This window comes from Mercenaria mercenaria, chromosome 13 (genome assembly GCF_021730395.1).
Source record: "Mercenaria mercenaria strain notata chromosome 13, MADL_Memer_1, whole genome shotgun sequence".
In the NCBI taxonomy this organism is placed as follows: Eukaryota; Metazoa; Mollusca; class Bivalvia; order Venerida; family Veneridae; genus Mercenaria; species Mercenaria mercenaria.
The window spans coordinates 51,797,043-51,815,472 of record NC_069373.1 but is presented as its reverse complement, the minus strand read 5'-3'; the positions used below and the strand labels follow the sequence as shown (position 1 = coordinate 51,815,472).

Here is an 18,430-nt window from a genome sequence, read left to right as displayed (position 1 = left end):
AATTCTTTCTCCGTTCTGTTGCAAATTTACGCAGCCAAGTGACGCTGTATTAAATAAAATATCCATTATTTTTTCCCCCAGAACGTCAAGATTTGTATCTGATGATAAGGCATAACGAAGGTTCATAAGGTCTAAATAATACAAAGACAAAAAGTCGTGGTGGTTAGGTTGGGTTGTCACTCAAAATGCCTAAGAAATTTCATCCGAAGCCGGTATTAATGATAAAGTAATGCCGTCAAAAATGTATATATTTTGTAATATCGATGTATTTTTTAACATGCCAGATGTCAACAAGTATAATATTATTTTCTTACTGGCGAAGAAAATTCAAAGTGAAAAACCTTAACAAAAACAACAGCAGCAGCAACAACAACAACAGTATGCTTTATTTATTGACAGATCAGTTTCTATGTCAAAAAGAACGAGAAAAACTAAACAAAGTAAGTTGTTTTGAAATAATAGCTTTTTTGTTAAATCATTTCATATATCATTTTATTCGTATTAGATACACACCCAAATAAATACGAATTCAAAAACCATTTTGTTCTGTTTGCAATACAGATATATCATACACTTCAATTGAATACAATATTTGTCACACTCACACGTTTCACTTAATAAAATGAATGTTCTCGGCATACAGGAAAGTACATCAGGCCATCAATACATCACGAGTCATATAAAATATGAGCCGTGCCATGAGAAAACCAACATAGTGGGTTTGCGACCAGCATGGATCCAGACCAGCCTGCGCATCCGCGCAGTCTGGTCAGGATCCATGCTGTTCGCTAACAGTTTCTCTAATTCCAATAGGCTTTGAAAGCGAACAGCATGGATCCTGACCAGACTGCGCGGATGCGCAGGCTGGTCTGGATCCATGCTTGTCGCAAACCCACTATGTTGGTTTTCCCATGGCACGGCTCATATGATCACTAAAGTCATCAGTTTAATACCTAATGGTTTGTTTAATGTAATGTTTAATACAATGTTTTCAAAATACAGCAATTTCATTTTATAATAACACGTCTTATAATCTAGATATATGTCTTCAAATTGATTTATGCAGTAACAGTTTGTTATACCTACTGGACCATACAAACTGTCACAAATCATGTCTTCAATGTACTTGTATGGCAATATGACATTGTTCTTTAAACCAGAAAATAATGCACAAAACGAACTAAAAAAATCGTTCAAAACGACAAAAATGAAAATGTTGCAGGCTCGTTGCAGGTTCGCTTTGATTGAGTGTTAATGGACTTAGTGAAAATGCATAAAAACTTTCGGGCGGCTACCTTTAACTGTAACCCTTGTTAAAATGAGCTGAGGATCTCTTTAATGACCTAAATATTTGTTTAGCCTATATAGTGAGTTTTGATTTATCTATTTAGATACATAAAGTGCCTTTCCGAAAATGAATAGGTACTTTTGAAGCATAGAATGTAACCAAGTGTGTAATAGCAGACACAATTTGATTGAATTTGTTCATGAAAGGTAATGAAATGTTCAAGCTTCCTCGCTCTAAACATAATTAAGAAAAGCCTTAGACAGTTTTAGCGAATTAACATTTTATTAAGCGTAATACGGCTTCTTAAAGATTTAACAAAACTCTGAAAATATGTGGCAACATATTTGCAGTTATTTCAACAAATAGCAATAGACCTATAACTTATAAGCAGTCATTATTTTTATTTGTGTAAGTCAATAAAAAGATATTAGTGCATTCGAGCTACTTACTCTAATTTCTTCCTGACAAATACAACATACGGAAGTATAGTCCTATGTTCAATGCATTCAAGTGGCACAGAATATTAAATGTCACGTATAATGTTTTTTCGAAGCAACCTGTATGCTTTATTTTTCCGATACAGTTTCTTTTTCTTGCGGGCCTACTTTGCGATGCATAGCTCTCTTGCCCGAGTTTTGGGTACTCTGTGCTTCCTGGAAATCTACCCTTACCTTTTATTTTTTATGAAATCTTATTCGCTAAAATAGATCTGAATGTTTTGTTTTTCATAAAGTATAAAACATAAACATTTTAGGACAGATGTTTTGAAGCTGTAGATATTAATACAAAATAACTTATAGCCCTTATGACTACAAAACGATTTTGAGCATAAAATACTATACGTCACCTTAAAGCATGACGTATTTGAAGTAAATTCTATAAAATTGTATCTGAACTATGTTCAATCGGTGTTTGCTTTGTGGTTTTAGACTTGCTGGATGATAATCAATTTGTACTACTCTCCGTATCGCAACTAAGCATTTTACATCGATGGAACAGGCTTCTGTAGCCAGCAGCGAACTTTTTATTTGTCTTGTAATAGATAAACCAATTAATAGAAGGGTGTAAGTGTGCAAACATTGTAATGAACACGTGAATTTCGTGCCGAAACGTATTGTTTGAATCCACCACTACAAGTAAAGCATATGGTGCCCAACATGTTACAAACACAACGTAAATGATAAATAGCGTTTTTGCTAAGTGAAAGCTCCTTAACTTCGAAGAGACATGTTGTTCACGCATTCGTTTTTTATGAGCTCTTACATACAGATATATTTTCAAGTAACAAATGCTTATGAGAATTGAAGGTATCCAAACCAAAGTTGAGAAAACTACTGTATACGGATATGACGCCATGCGGTCCCAAATACATTCAAGACTTTTGCTGTCAAAGCCATGGTCACCAACATCAGCTGCGTTGAGCAGTACCAGAAATCCTCCGACAAAATATAGAGAAATACATACACAAATGCATCTGTATTTAGTAAAAATGCGTTCATATTTCTCGTGCATACAAATGTAAAAGAAACGGTTGATGCTCATTAGGCCTATCGTCATCAATGACGTCACACAGGAAACGGTACACAAGCTGGCGACTATTTGACATAGTCCTGGTACGTCAGTGAAAAAGTCTTCTCCTTCTACTTTTGCTGAAAATATATACATTGTCGAAATCATTACTTTAAACATTTTTTTCGATAAAAAAATTTCAATACTTATGAATTTCAATAAGAATAAGCCCGTTTAGCTTTAGAATGCCTCGGCTTGGTCAGTATAGATATATGTAGTCATTTAACAAATCATCAATGTTTTCGTTCTGTGGCACATATTGTTAATGATTCGGAGTGTGATTTTAAGGTCATAACTTTTTAAAGACCCACCACAATCTAGTTGGTGCCTCCATGTCCGTGTTGTTAAAGTCACTGATTTTGAATTACTAGCCCTTCACCGATATTAGTTCGAGCATCACTCGGGTCTTTGAAATCTTCATGTGAGGAAGCCGTTAGGCTAGCCTACCGAGGTGCCCTTCCGTGACGAAGTAATGTACGGAGGGGCACCTTAAGTCTTCCTCCACTGTCAAAGCTGGGAAGTTGCCATATGACCTATAATTGTGACGGTGCGACGTTGACCTCAATCCAAGAAAAATTGAAAATACCAGACCTAGTGACCTACTCCCTCTTAAATAAACTCCATTAAATCATTCTTATAATACAGGTATTATTACCCCATAACACAAGGTAACAGTCAATTTAAAATCTTTCCTAAATTAATGGTTTTTTTAATACTTAACAACGAAAAAGTTTTCCGCCAAACAACAAGGTAATCTAGTGTTCAGATTTAGAAGAGAAAACAGAAAGACGTAAAAAGGTTTAAAGAGTCATATGTAAAAATCTAGACCCACTCTTGGCACCCACGTTTTTGACAAACAAAAAAGGTTTTAAGATGGTTTTGATAATTCAAAGAGCTATAAAATAAATAGATTGGCAACTTGAAAGGCATATAGAGCAAATCTCGCCAACCTCCCGTGACAAAAAAACGAGATCTCGTTACCAGAAGTGGCGCTTTCTCCACGCGCCATTTTGTATGCGAAAGCAATTATTCATCGGTAAAATAATTATCACCGTATGACCACGCTTCTTTCGATGGCAAAAAAAACCCTGTACTTCGTGTCTTAAGACCATTTCTCATTAAACTAATTTTGTTTTAGAAGCTAACATGTATTTTAAATGTCGTTTTAAAGGTACAAATTGTAACTGCATGCTCGCCGATGTTTGTTTTTAGTAAGATAACGCCGAATCACGCTCTGACACGAGCTCACGCGAGATTACAGCCAGTTGCCATTCTGTGTATTTTATACTTCTTTGGATAATTTGAGGAGAAATAAGAATATTGCCAATTATTTTAGTATACAGTCACCTTAGGATCTTCTTTTTCTCGTTCGCGATCACCTTAGGATCATTTGTGTGAAATTATATTAAAATTTCAAAATGAGGGCAACAGTCCTAAAAAGAAGACTTGTAAAGTTGACGTTATACACATGTAGGAACAAATGATTACAACGCCAGGGGTAACGTTTTTGGCAAGTCGGAATAGTTTGAACAATTTTGTTAACGGATGACAACAGACACTTCGTTATGAAATTATGCTAAAATCTGACCGGCAGTTTTAATAAGATTCTATTCAAGATTTTGTTTTGTTTTAAGTTCCAACGGCGATGTTTTTATGAATCGGATAATTTCAAAGTTTCCAATATCTACATATAGGGAAAAGTGACCAAGTCCTCTGCTGGCCATGTGTTTTGATGTATACAGAGAAAAGTAATCACATCCTCTTGCGGGCATGTTTGGGGTTGAATCGCAATAAATTGGAAACAAGTCCTGTAAAAGGGTCATTTAAAGACTATATGAATGAAAGTATTTTAACATCGGGCCATCGGTTTATGACGAGAAGTTTAAATATTCTACTACATACATATTTTAAAAAGTGACCACGCCCCATGGCAGCTATGTATTTTGTCAAAACATAATGATTTGAACAGTCTTGGTAGACGGTCATCCAAAGATCTTTTCTATGAAATTAGTTTAAAATTAGGGCCGGTTTTTAGCAGGACTTTTTTGAAAAAAAAAACCTCTTGTGGCCCCATATGAGCAACCAAATGGAACTTACGAAAACATTTGGATGAAGGGCACTCTAGGAACAGTCAGGTTTCATCAGTTTCAGAGGAGATGTCGTTCAGAAAAATGTGTAGGGACAGCCACATGTACGATAACGGATTGATGAACGAGCAACCACAGTAGCTCACCACGAGCATTCGAGCACTTTGACAAATTAATTCACTTCATACTAACAGTGTGACCAGAAGTAATACTTTTCGTAAAATATATTTTTCTTTACAAATTCCTTAACTATACTTACCAATTATGCTCGTAGGATCAGCCACTGAGGTCATATATAGGTCAGATATCACCAAATTGATCAAGAATATACTCTCTATATTTCTCATGCTTCTCCTTATAACAAAAACCAACAACGTGATAATATTTCCTCCAGTTCCAATCACCGTAGCAAGAAACAAAACTACTAACGTTGGAATTGCTATTTCCGGTCTCAGTGTTAAGAATTCGTATCGTTTGTAATGTAATTCATCAGTTCCCATCATAATTTGCGGAGTAAAATTAGGAGCAATGTGAACACCTATCGATGAATTTATGAATATATCCATTGTAAGCCTTTATTTTATTAGTTTGCTAGTATGATATGTCACATTTGACCGAAATCGTTGTAGACACACGTTTATGTAACTTTAAGTTAGTTCAGACTTATGCATCTGTAATACTTGTACTTTTACAAATCATATATACATATGCAACAGGATACAATCTCTTGAAAAAGGTGTTAGGAACAAACGATACATAGATACATAGCTTCCTCCTTTAAGGAGAGCTACTTGCCTTGTTTACAAAATACAATAGATTGCATACGATTAGCTGGAAAATGTCTATTTATATTGCGAAAATGCATGAAAATTACAAAAGTACAACAAAGGTGTACTCGATCGGAAATTTTAACCAGTAACGCAGGAAAAATACTAGCCGACCTTAACTACTCGGCGACGGAGAGGAGGCCCGTCAAGATTTATTTTTAACATATGTATGCTACAAAGGCTAAATTCTTATCAACAACGAAATTTTACAGATGACATAATCTGAGTTCATTTTCTTATCATATGAGAAACAGCAGGTGATTGAAGTCACCCATAGGTTAATATTGTGAAAATAATTGAGATTTTTCATCTTGTACATTGTTAGGCACAACTTTAGGAATTAGTCATACTTCATGTATGTTTAAATTGAAAATTTTAGCTTGTTGAAATATCCCTGAAATATGTCATTTAATTTCAAAGTACTGGGAAAATATCACAGGATAATACAGGATTCAACTGAAGTCAGATTGTAATTATATGTTCCTGATTTGGTATCTTAGTGTAGGACATATTATGTAATTTTATTGTGAATGGGGCTGCGAGAGAGATTGTGTATGAAGCGAGTAAATAATTTCAAAGATTGAGAGGCTATGTTGAACAGAAACCTACTTACTACTAACTACAGCTATGGCCATAATTGAGCCGTGCCATGAGAAAACCAACATAGTGCGTTTGCGACCAGCTTGGATCCAGACCAGCCTGCGCATCTGCGCAGTCTGGTCAGGATCCATGCTGTTCGCTAACAGTTTCTCCAATTCCAATAGGCTTTTAAAAGCGAACAACATGGATTCTGAATAGACTGCGCGGATGCGCAGGCTGGTCTGGATCCATGCTGGTCGCAAACCCACTATGTTGGTTTTCTCATGGCACGGCCATATTGTATTTTCAAGGGGTTAACATTTTACGTTTTGCGGAATCAGTATAGGAGGACCTAGGTAAATTATTCAAATTAAAAAGTAAACGTTGAGGATCCTTATAAATATACTTGAATTGGCCAAATAATAAAAAAATAACTGTGAATGTAGAGCAGCTTTCCCAATTTATTGTTATACAGTATTTTTTAAAAATGTTTAAGTGATAGATCTTGTTCAAGTTCATACCAAGACTAGTTATATACAAATAATAATTGTGTATTATTTTAACCTCTGACTCACTACTATTTATACACATTAGCCTGTTTTTTATCTGTACACAGGTAGCTGCCAAAAGCAATTGTTCATTTTTCAAAAATGATGAGATTTAGGCTTAAGATTAAGACATAAGAAAGTTACAGTTCTATGTAGGTAATATTAAATAATCAAAAGCACAGTTCGATACAAATAGATATTATATTGATATGAATTCATGCATCCGGTAAACATTTAAAGGTCAAATGTTGATATTATTATTGACAAAACTTGAAGATAGGTCATTGCCCTCATATAATATGAATAATGCATTTTCAAAAAAATAATAATATATATATCAAAATGAAAAACGAAAGTTTCTATAAAATTTCCATTTTTTAAATGAAATATAAATCAATATAGTTCATACCAATATTTAGAGAAGTGGTTTTAAACGAAGTTTGACATTTATTAGCTTCTTGCAACGATCTCAGACTACAGTGTCAAAAAACAAAACGCCACTGCACGTATGTATGTGTGAGTGATAGACATATACATCACTGGAGAGCTTAAACTGGTTTATTGCGCACCCCCTCACCACCCCCCCCCCAACCCACCCACTTGTTACTTTTACCATTTCACGGTGTAAAATAAATGTTTTCCCCGCTAGACAAGCCCTTTACATACGTGTTGCTAAACAAGGACATAATGTGTAAAAAAAAAGTACGCGTCTAACAATATATAAACATTTTAATTTCTTTTAAAAAGCACAGAAACTATTTCATTTTATTGGAAAATGAAAGTTGGTATGTCGAAATTCGAAATAAATCGCAGTATATGTACAATTATTTTTCTATGAAGTATGAAGAAAGTTAAAAAGACCTGGGGGTCATTCTGTCGATTCATTGAAATTTCAAGATAATACACATATATTTCTTTGAGTTCCAAAGACCTTCTGTAAATTTTGACCTGCCAATCTTCATTATTTAGTGTCTTGCAGAAGTCTATGCACTGGCTATGAAAAAAATTGCCAACTCACTTTCCCTTAGTAATGGACCTTTAATGAATCTGGTATACAATTTTCTGTTAATTGTATTTTTAGAACATCATTTTGGCTAAAAATGTCTTGAAAAAAATCTCTTAAATATTTTTAATTCTGCCATGATTCGAGGAAAAGTCAATGGCATTTCTTTTATAAAACCACATGCTATTTAGAAATATTTATCATCTCCTATTTCTTAAGTTAATTTCGTTATTCATAGTCAATTCAAGTAACATTATTTTCCAAAACTACTTTGGAAAGTTGGACTTTGTTCACAGTATAATGCATTTGCATTGTGAAATTTACCAGTTTCTTGTTATATTTTCGACTCAGTTTCTATTTCAGAGTATCATAGTCAGAAAATGTTAATGCCAACAACTTGCTCGAACAAATGCTTTGACCCTACTTGCATACATACAACAAGTATCTTTGTCTTAATTACATTTAAGTGTCCAAATTATAAAACACGTGTCTAGCTTTAATATTTAAATCTTGTCAGCGGCCAGGATCCAATATGAGACTAGCTACAAAGTCAGGGATGTACAGGACATTCGATAATGTTTTGTCTGAGGTGTCTGTGAAATTCGCAAGCGTTTGTGATCTTTCTCGTGAAGTAGTAAGTAAGCTAGTTAAGTGATGAATGCAGGTTGGAATACATTGTAATACAGGATAAAGCTCATGTACATTATGTTTCATCTTACGATAATTAACGTATTGAATTCAGCCAGTTCGCATATTAAAGAACTTCGAAGTAAAAAGATCATGCTATACTAATATCGCGTGATGCTTTATTTGCATATATGTTACATAAATTTCGCGAGAATTTCCATTTAGGAGGTACCAAAATACAATTGAGCCGTGCCGTGAGAAAACCAACATAGTGGGTTTGCGACCAGCATCCGCGCAGTCTGATCAGGATCCATGTTTTTCGCTTTCAAAGCCTATTGCAATTAGAGAAACCATTAGCGAACAGCATGGATCCTGACCAGACTGCGCGGATGCGCAGGCTGGTCTGGATCCATGCTATCACAAAGCCACTATGTTGGTTTTCCCATGGCACGGCTCAATTAATATTCTTTCATTTTACATCAAACTTTTATTTCATGTCAAACGCTATAGAAAGCTTCTATATACAGTTAACAAACTACTTGAGTATCTCATATAAATAAATACGCCCCAGAACTTTCACTAAACAAGTATTATTTCTAACTCACGAGATAACACAACTTTGCCCTAAAACTGGAGGATGCCCCGTTAGACACACAGTTTATACAAAGTGGCTTTTTGACCTCTTTTGATAGTACATTGCTATAATTTACACAAGCAGCATATGGGGATGTTAATTTCCGTAATATTTCACAGACCAATCCCTAGTTGTGTGATTACCATGAAAAGTATGTTACAAATCTATTTAGGGTTGATAATGAGATAAAGAATATATGTACTATCCTAGAATTATGACATTTTTGTGAAAAGTGCATGAAATATTTCTTTTCCTCTTTACCAGATGTTTGATTCTAAGTGAAATTATTTATTATCAGCTTGTCTCGCCTTTTGTCTTTACACAGTATGTTGTTGTTATGGTTCCACAAACGCAGACCTATGCCACGCACAAATGCAGATTTAAGGAAAAAGAAAAATATCTTAATTCAACTTTTACATAACTCCCAGCATGGCTTGCATATAAGCACTTTAAAATGTGATTGTTATATAGAAGTTATATTATTTTACTGATTATATGGCATGATGAAGGTTCATAAGGTCGAAATAATACATAGGCAAAGAATCATGGCGATTGGGTAGGGGTGTCTCTCAAAATGCATAGGGAGTTTCATCCTAGCATGATTTTAATGACATAAAGGATATTTGTTTGTTTCAGTGTAAGACTGATATATCTTCACGAGTGAACACCAGATGCAGTATTTCTGGGAGTGGCTTAGTCACGAGTGAAAATTCATAAATGATAGATATTTTGATCTGATATGTATTTCACCTTTTGACTAAATTTACCCATTAGTTTCTTACCAATGAAACACTGTAAAAGTACCAGATATATTTCACTCTATTATTCCAATGATTCACTGAAAAACTTTTAATAAAAAGTAGTCTCATAAATAGTAGGCTAGCGTAAAATATATTTTGTAATTACACATGAAAATATCAAATGAGCCGTGCCATGAGAAAACCAACATAATGGGTTTGCGACTAGCATGGATCCAGACCAGCCTGCGCATCCGCGCAGTCTGGTCAGGATCCATGCTGTTCGCTTTCAAAGCCTATTAGAATTAGAGAAACTATAAGTGAACAGCATGGATCCTGACCAGACTGCGCGGATGCGCAGGCTGGTCTGGATCCATGCTGGTCGCAAACCCACTATGTTGATTTTCTCATGGCACGGCTCAAATGTATTTTAACATGTTAGATGTCTGCAAGCACAAAGTAATATCATTTTCTTATGGGCGATGGACAATTCAAAGCGAAAACCCTTAACAACATAATCATCATCATTATCGACAACAACAACAACAACAACAGTACGCTATTTATATTGACAGCTAAGGTTTTATGTCAAAATGAATACAAAAGACTAAACAAAGCTTAGGCATTTCATATATCAGTTTATTTTATTAAACACACACCCAATAAATTCTAATTTAAAAACAATTTTGTTCTATTTACAAGACAAATATATCAAACATTTCTAATGACTACACTATTTTTCACACGTTTCATTTCCAAAACAAAAATAAAAGCTCTAAACAAACAGGAAAGTACGTCTGTCGAAATGAACATCGAACATATGATATATAATCATTAAATTAATCCATTATGTACATAATGGTTTGTTTAATGTGTCTTCAAAATACGGCTATTTCCTTTGAGTAATTGTTGCATCAGTATCCTTGTAAGCATGTATTATTTGACAATATTGCATAATATCTAAGTGAAAGTAAAATAATTTAATTGACGTGTATATTGCAGTTCACAATTTGCAAAATGCAAAAAGGAGGAATAATAAACTAAATAGATTAAAAACCCTGGTTCCTTCGAAAATAATCATAGCAACAAATTAACCATTAATGATACTTCTTTCTGACAGTTTTCTAAATTTCGTCTTTAAGGTAGCATAATAACGATTTATAAATTAATTTTTTATTCGTAAGAATCTTCAAATAATTGTATTTCTTTACTTTTTCAGAAATTAAACCACTTTACATTTTTAGATACGCTGTTTAAATTCTAAACAGATAAAATAACCATGCTCATTATCTCTGTGACTACAAACACATGTCAATAAATGGAACAGAATGCCATTGTCAATTTTGGAACAATGTTAACAGCTGCGGGTGGCTCCCCGTACCCCCTCCCCCACCAACAAAAATACTGTGCATTAGATACCCGTTTCACAGACTTCAAATAAAATCATTTATGCAGTGGAAGTTGGCTATATAAATTTAACCATATGAAATGTCATAAACCATTTCTACAGAATTCTGCGACCACGACCAACAAGAACAAAAAAGATTGAGACTGTTTATGGTCGTAGTCAAAATGCATGAACATTTTCAGATGGCTACCTTCAACTGTAAACCATGTTAGAATTTGCTGTTGTGTAAGACATTTTGTTCTCTTGACTGACCTGCATCTTTTTTGTAGCCTCTGCAGTGAACTTTGTTTTATCTGTTTAGAAACTTTAACCCTTACCCTGCTACATTTCTATAATAAACGTGTCCATCTTTCAGTTTGGAGAATACAATTAACCTTTAGTCTGCTGTTGCCAAGTGATCTGCCTTTGCGACCAGTGTAGACCAAGATCAGCCTGCACATCCATGCAGGCTGATCATGGTCCGCACTGTTTGATATTCCGTCCATCATTTTTCAGTGAACATCCCTTTGAATAATAAATGGTACTGCCCAAATTCAAGGATGGACAAGTCCATTTTAGAAATTTAGCAGGGTAAGTGTTAACTGTTAAAAGGGAGGAATACTTGCCAAAAAAATACGGATTCAGAAATATATATTTATTTATTGTTTCAGTATATTCTTTGTTTTATTGTTTCACGAATAAGAAGTCATTCTCACTTGACCATACAAAATATCACAAATCATTCTTCAGACATATATTACACTGTTCCGTCAACCACAGAACAGTGCACAAAATAAAGTAAAAAGATCGCACAAAACGACAAAAATGAAAATGTTTCAGGCTCGCTTTGATTGAGTGTCCATGGACGTAGTGGAAATGCATGAAAACTTTCGGGCGGCTACCTTTAACTGCAAGCTTTGTTCAAATGTGCTAAGGTGTTTTTATTCTCATTAATGACCTAAATCTTTTTTTAGCCTCTATAGTGAGTTTTGTTTTATCTGTTTAGATACATAAAGTGCCTTTCCTAAAATGTATAAGAAACTCTATGAAAAGATCCTTTTGAAGCTTAGAACGCAACCAAGTATGTGATAGCAGGCACAATATGATTGAATCTGTTCATGAAAGTCAATGAAATGTGCAAGATTCTTCGAAAGTTTATATTCTTTCTAAACATAATTAAGAAAAGACTTAGACAATTTTAGCGAATAACCTCTCATAAAGCGTAATACGGCACCTTAAAGATTTAACAATACTATGAAAATGGGTGGCATTTTATTTTACAGTTATTTCAACATATAGCAATACGTCTGATACTTTTATAAGCACTCATTATTTTTTTTTATTTTTGTATGTCAGCCGTTTACAGAACGAACAGATATTAGTGCATTCGAGCTATTTACGCTAATTTCTTCCTGACAAATACAACACATGAAAATATACTCCTATAGAGGAGCAGAATATTAAATGTGACGTATAATATCTTTGAAGCAACCTGTATGCTATATTTTTCCGCTACAGTTTCTTTTTCTTGCGGGCCTACTTTGCGATGCATGGCTCTCTGACTGAGTTTTGGGTATTCTGTGCTTATTGGAAATTTACCCTTACCTTTTGTTTTTATGAAATCTTAAATAACTTAGAGTCCCTATGAAAACAAAACGATTTTGAACATAAAATAATATACGACATATTTGAAGTAAAATCTATAACAATGTATCTGAACTATGTTCAATCGGAGTTTGCTTTGTGGTTTTAGACTTGCTGGATGATAATCCATCTGTGCTACTGTCCATATCGGAACTAAGCATTTTACATCGATGGAACAGGCTTCTGTAGCCGGCAGCGAACTTTTTATTTGTCTTGTAATAGATAAACCAATTAATAGAAGGATGTAAGTGAGCAAACATTGTAATGTACACATGAATTTCGTGCGGAAACGTATTGTTTGAATCCACCACTATAAGTAGAGCATATGGTGCCCAACATGTTACAAACACTACATAAATGATAAATAGCGTTTTTGCTAGGTGAAAGCTCCTTAACTTTGAAGAGACATGTTGTTCACGCATCCGTTTTTTATGGGCTCTTACATACAGATATATTTTCAAGTAACAAATGCTTATGATAATTGAAGGTATCCAAACCAAAGTTATTGAGAAAACTACTGTATACGGATATGTTGCCATGCGGTCCCAAATACATTCCAGACTTTTGCTGTCAAAGCCATGGTCACCAACATCAGCTGCATTGAGCAGTACAAGAAATCCTCCGACAAAATATAGAGAAATACATACACAAATGCATTTACATTTAGTAAAAATGCGTTCATATTTCTCATGCATACAAATGTAAAAGAAACGGTTGACGCTCATTAGGCCTATCGTCATCAATGACGTCACACAGGAAACGGTACACAAGCTGGCAACTATTTGACATAATCCTGGTACATCAGTGAAAAAGTCTTCTCCTTCGACTTTTGCTGAAAATATATACATTGTTGAAATCATTACTTTAAAAATCTTTTTATATAGATACATTTAAATACTTATAAATTTCAATAAGAATAAGCCCATTTGGCTTTAGAGTGTCTTGGCCAGTATCAATATTTTCATTCTATGGCCATACTGTTAATGATTTGTAGTGTGATTTCAACGTTCATAACTATTTGAAGACCCACCACATTCTAGTGGTGGGGGAGCGGGGTGGGGGCTCCATGGCCGAGTTGTTACGGTCGCTGACTTTGAATCACTAGCCCTTCACCGATGTTAGTTAGAGCCTCACTCGGGGCGTTGAAATCTTCATGTGAGGAAGCCATCCAGCTAGCCTACGGAAGGTCGGTGTTTCTACCGATGTGTCCTTCCGTGACGAAATAATGCACTGAGGTGCACCTTAAGTCTTCCTCCGCCATCAAAGCTGGAAAGTTGCCATATGACTTATAATTGTGACGTGTCGACGTTGACCCCAATCCAATAAAAACAGCAAATACCAAACCTAGTGACCTACTCCCCCTTAAATAAAGTCCATAAAAATCAATCTGATAATACAGGTATGATACCCCCATAATACAAGGTAACAATTGGACAATTAAAAAACTTTCCTGAATTAATGTTGTTTTAATACTTAACAACGAGAAAATTTTCTGCCAAACAACTTTGTAACCTAGTGGGCAGATTCAGAAGAGAAAAAAGAAAGACGAAAAAAAAAAAGGTTTTCATGGAGGCATATATAAAAATCTAGACCAACTATTGGCACCCACGTTTTTGACAAACAAAAAATGGTTTTAAGATGGTTTAAATAATTTGAGGAGAAATAAGAATATTGCTAACAACTTTAGTATACAATCACCTTAGGATCATTTCAAAATGAGGGCCACAGTTCTGAAAAGAAGATTTGGAAAGAGTTGACAAGTGACCACGCCCCATGGCAGCTATGTATTGTGTCAAATCATAATGATTTGAACAGTCTTGGTAGACGGTCATCCAAGGATTTGAAAAATTAGGGCAGTTGTTTATCAGGTCTTATTTGAAAAAATAGCTCTGGTGGCCCCTATGAGCAATCAAATGGAACTTATGAAAACAATTGGAAGAGGGGCACTCAAGGAACAGTCAGGTTTCATCAATTTCCTACTAATTGTTTCAGAGGAGATGTCGTTCGGAAAAATGTCGATGGACGGCCGCACGTGCCATGGACGGATTGACGAACAAATGACGGATAATGAGTGACCACAAAAGCTCACCTCGAGCATTCGAGAACTTCGAAAAATTATTTCAGTTCATACTAACAGTGTGCCCAAAAATAATTCTTTTCGTAATATATATATATTTTTTTTAAAAAGACCGTTGATTATACTTACCAATTATGCTCATAGGATCAGCCACTGAGGTCACATATAGGTCAGATATCACCAAATTGATCAAGAATATACTCTCTATATTTCTCATGCTTCTTCTTCTAACAAAAACCAACAACGTGATAATATTTCCTCCAGTTCCAATCACTGAAGCAAGAAACAAAACTACTAACGTTGGAATTGCTATTTCCGGTCTCAGTGATAAGAATTCGTATTGTCTATAATGTAATTCATCAGTTCCCATCGTAATTTGCGGAGTAAAATTAGGAGCAATGTGAACACCTATCGATGAATTAATGAATATATCCATTGTAAATAAAATCTGGAAAGTAAGCCTTTATTTTATTAATGTCACATTTGACCGAAATCGTTGTAGACACACGTTTGTGTAACTTTAAGTTAGTTCAGACTTATGCATCTGTAATGCTTGTACATTTACAAATCCTATATAAATATGCAGCAGGATACAATCTCTTGAAAAAGGTGTTAGGAACAAATGAAACATAGCTTCCTCCTTAAAGGAGTAGCTACTTGACTTGTTTACAAAATACAATAGATTGCTTACGATTAGCTGGAAAATGTCTATTTATATTGCGAACAATGCATGAAATTACAAAAGTACAACAAAAGTGTACTCGATCGGAAATTTTAATCAGTGACGCAGGAAAAAGTCCAGCCGACCATAACCACTCGGCGACGGAGGCCCCTCAAGATTTGAACCGCGCCATGAGAAAACTAACATAGTGGGTTTGCGACCAGCATGGATCCTGACCAGCCTGCTCATCCGCACAGTCTGGTCAGGATCCATGCTGTTCGCTAACAGTTTCTCCAATTCCAATAGGCTTTAAAAGCGAACAGCATGGATCCTGACCAGACTGCGCTGATGCGCAGGCTGGTCTGGATCCATGCTGGTCGCAAACCTACTATTTTAGTTTTCTCATGACGCGGCATTTTTTTCAAAAATGACATTAAAAAGTTACAATTCTATGTAGGTAATAATAAATAATCAAAAAAAAATCAGTTCGATACAAATAGATATTATATTGATATGAATTCATGCATCCGGTAAACATTTAAAGGTCAAGTGTTGATATTATTATTGACAAAACTTGAAGATAGGTCATTGCCCTCATATAATACGAATAATGTATTTTCAAAAACAAAATGAAAATGAAAAACGAAAGTTTCTATAAAATTGCCATTTCTTAAAGGAAATATAAATCAATATAGTTCATACCAATATTTAGAGAAGTGGGTTTAACCCCCCCCCCCCCCCCCCCCCCCCCACACACACACACACTTGTCACTTTTACCATTTCATGGTGTAAATAAATATTTTTTCCCCGCTAGACAAGCCCTTTACATACGTACTGCTAAACAAGGACATAATATGTAAAAAAAAGTACACGTCTAACAATATATAAAAAAAACCCTAAAGGACTTATGTGCATTTGCATATAGCATGATAACAAGAGAAACACCGTTAAGGGACCGACAAAACAGGCCAGAACACTATGTAAAACACATTTACATTAATGAATCTGGTATACAATTTTCTGTTCATTGTATTTTTAGAACATCATTTTGGCTAAATATGTCTTGAAAAAAAAATCTATTAAATATCTTTATTTCTGCCATGATTCGAGGAAAAGTCAACGCATTTCTTTTATACAACCACTTGCTATTTAGAAATATTTATCATCTCTTATTTCTTAAGTTAATTTCGTTATTCATAGTCAATTCAAGTAACATTATTTTCCAAAACTACTTTGGTAAGTTGGACTTTGATCACAGTATAATGCATTTGCATTGTGAAATTTACCAGTTTCTTGTTATAATTCTTACAATTCATTTTCGACTCAGTTTCTATTTCAGAGTATCATAGTCAGAAAATGTTAATGCCAAAAACTTGCTCGAACAAATGCTTTGACCTTACTTGCATACATACAACAAGTATCTTTGTCTTACTTACATTTAAGTGTCCAAATTATAAAACATGTGTCTAGCTTGTTTGTTTACAATATTTAAATCTTGTCAGCGGCCAGGATCCAATATGAGACTAGCTACAAAGTCAGGGATGTGCGGGACATTCGATAATGTTTTGTCTGCACAGGAGATGTCTGTGAAATTCACAAGCGTTTGTGATCTTTCTGGTGAAGTAGTAAGTAAGCCAGTTAAGGGATGAATGCAGGTGGGAATACATTGTAATACAGAGATAAAGCTCATGTACATTATGTTTCATCTTACGATAATTATCGTATTGAATTCAGCCAGTTCGCATATTAAAGAACTTTGAAGTAAACAGATCTTGCTATACTAATAATGCGTGATGCTTTATTTGCATATATGTTACATAAATTTCGTGAGAATTTCCATTTAGGAGGTAACAAAATACAATTAATATTCTTTCATTTTACATCAAACTTTTATTTCATATCAAACGCTATAGAAAGCTTCTATATACAGTTAACAGACTACTTGAGTATCTAATATAAATAAATACGCCCCAGAACAGTATTCTTTCTAACTCACGAGATAACACAACTTTTCCCTAAAACTGGACTATGCCCTGTTAGACACACAGTTTATACAAAGTGGCTTTTTTGACCTCTTTTAATAGTACATTGCTATAATTTACACAAGCAGCATTAAAATGTGATTGTTATATAGAAGTTACATTATTTTACTGATTATATGGCATGATGAAGGTTCATAAGGTCGAAATAATACATAGACAAAGAATCATGGCGATTGGGTTTGGGTGTCCCTCAAAATACTTAGGGAGTTTCATCCTAGTAGCATGATTTTAATGACATGAAGGATATTTGTTTGTTTCAGTGTAAGACTAATACATCTTCACGGGTGAACACCAGATGCAGTATTTTCGGGAGTGGCTTAGTCACGAGTGAAAATGCATAAATGATAGATATTTTGATCTGATATGTATTTCATCTTTTGACTAAATTTACCCATTAGTTCCTTACCAATGAAACACTGTAAAAGTACCAGATATATTTCACTCTATTATTCCAATGATTCACTGAAAAACTTTTAATAAAAAGTAGTCTCATAAATAGTAGCGTAAAAATATATTTTGTAATAAAAATGTTTTTTAAAATGTTAGATGTCTGCAAGCACAAAGTAATATCATTTTCTTACGGGCGATGGACAATTCAAAGCGAAAACCCTTAACAACATAATCATCATCATTATCAACAACAACAACAGTACACTATTTATATTGACAGTTAAGGTTTTATGTCAAAATGAATACAAAAGACTAAACAAAGCTTAGGC

General features: G+C 34.5%; 2 protein-coding genes across 2 annotated transcripts; both read right to left on the bottom strand.

Moving 5' to 3' along the window:
* Positions 1–363: 363 nt before the first annotated feature.
* LOC123529370 (melatonin receptor type 1B-A-like) lies at positions 364–5,651 on the bottom strand. The gene is made up of 2 exons (XM_045309680.2): positions 5,204–5,651; positions 364–2,937 (listed from the first exon to the last, which is right to left on the bottom strand). The coding sequence occupies exons 1-2, from the start codon at positions 5,508–5,510 to the stop codon at positions 2,234–2,236; spliced, it is 1,011 nt and encodes a 336-aa protein (XP_045165615.2). The 5' UTR covers positions 5,511–5,651; the 3' UTR covers positions 364–2,233.
* A 4,796-nt stretch (positions 5,652–10,447) lies between these two features.
* Positions 10,448–15,617, bottom strand: LOC123528955 (melatonin receptor type 1B-A-like). The gene is made up of 2 exons (XM_045309056.2): positions 15,137–15,617; positions 10,448–13,762 (listed from the first exon to the last, which is right to left on the bottom strand). The coding sequence occupies exons 1-2, from the start codon at positions 15,441–15,443 to the stop codon at positions 12,987–12,989; spliced, it is 1,083 nt and encodes a 360-aa protein (XP_045164991.2). The 5' UTR covers positions 15,444–15,617; the 3' UTR covers positions 10,448–12,986.
* Between the last annotated feature and the right edge of the window lie 2,813 nt (positions 15,618–18,430).

Excerpts from the sequence above, each read along its gene's own strand:
- LOC123529370 (XM_045309680.2), bottom strand. The coding sequence starts at position 5,510 with ATGGATATATTCATAAATTCATCGATAGGTGTTCACATTGCTCCTAAT. Across the intron at positions 2,938-5,203 it reads TGATCCTACGAGCATAATTG|CAAAAGTAGAAGGAGAAGAC; the intron begins GTAAGTATAGTT and ends ATATATTTTCAG.
- LOC123528955 (XM_045309056.2), bottom strand. The coding sequence starts at position 15,443 with ATGGATATATTCATTAATTCATCGATAGGTGTTCACATTGCTCCTAAT. Across the intron at positions 13,763-15,136 it reads TGATCCTATGAGCATAATTG|CAAAAGTCGAAGGAGAAGAC; the intron begins GTAAGTATAATC and ends ATATATTTTCAG.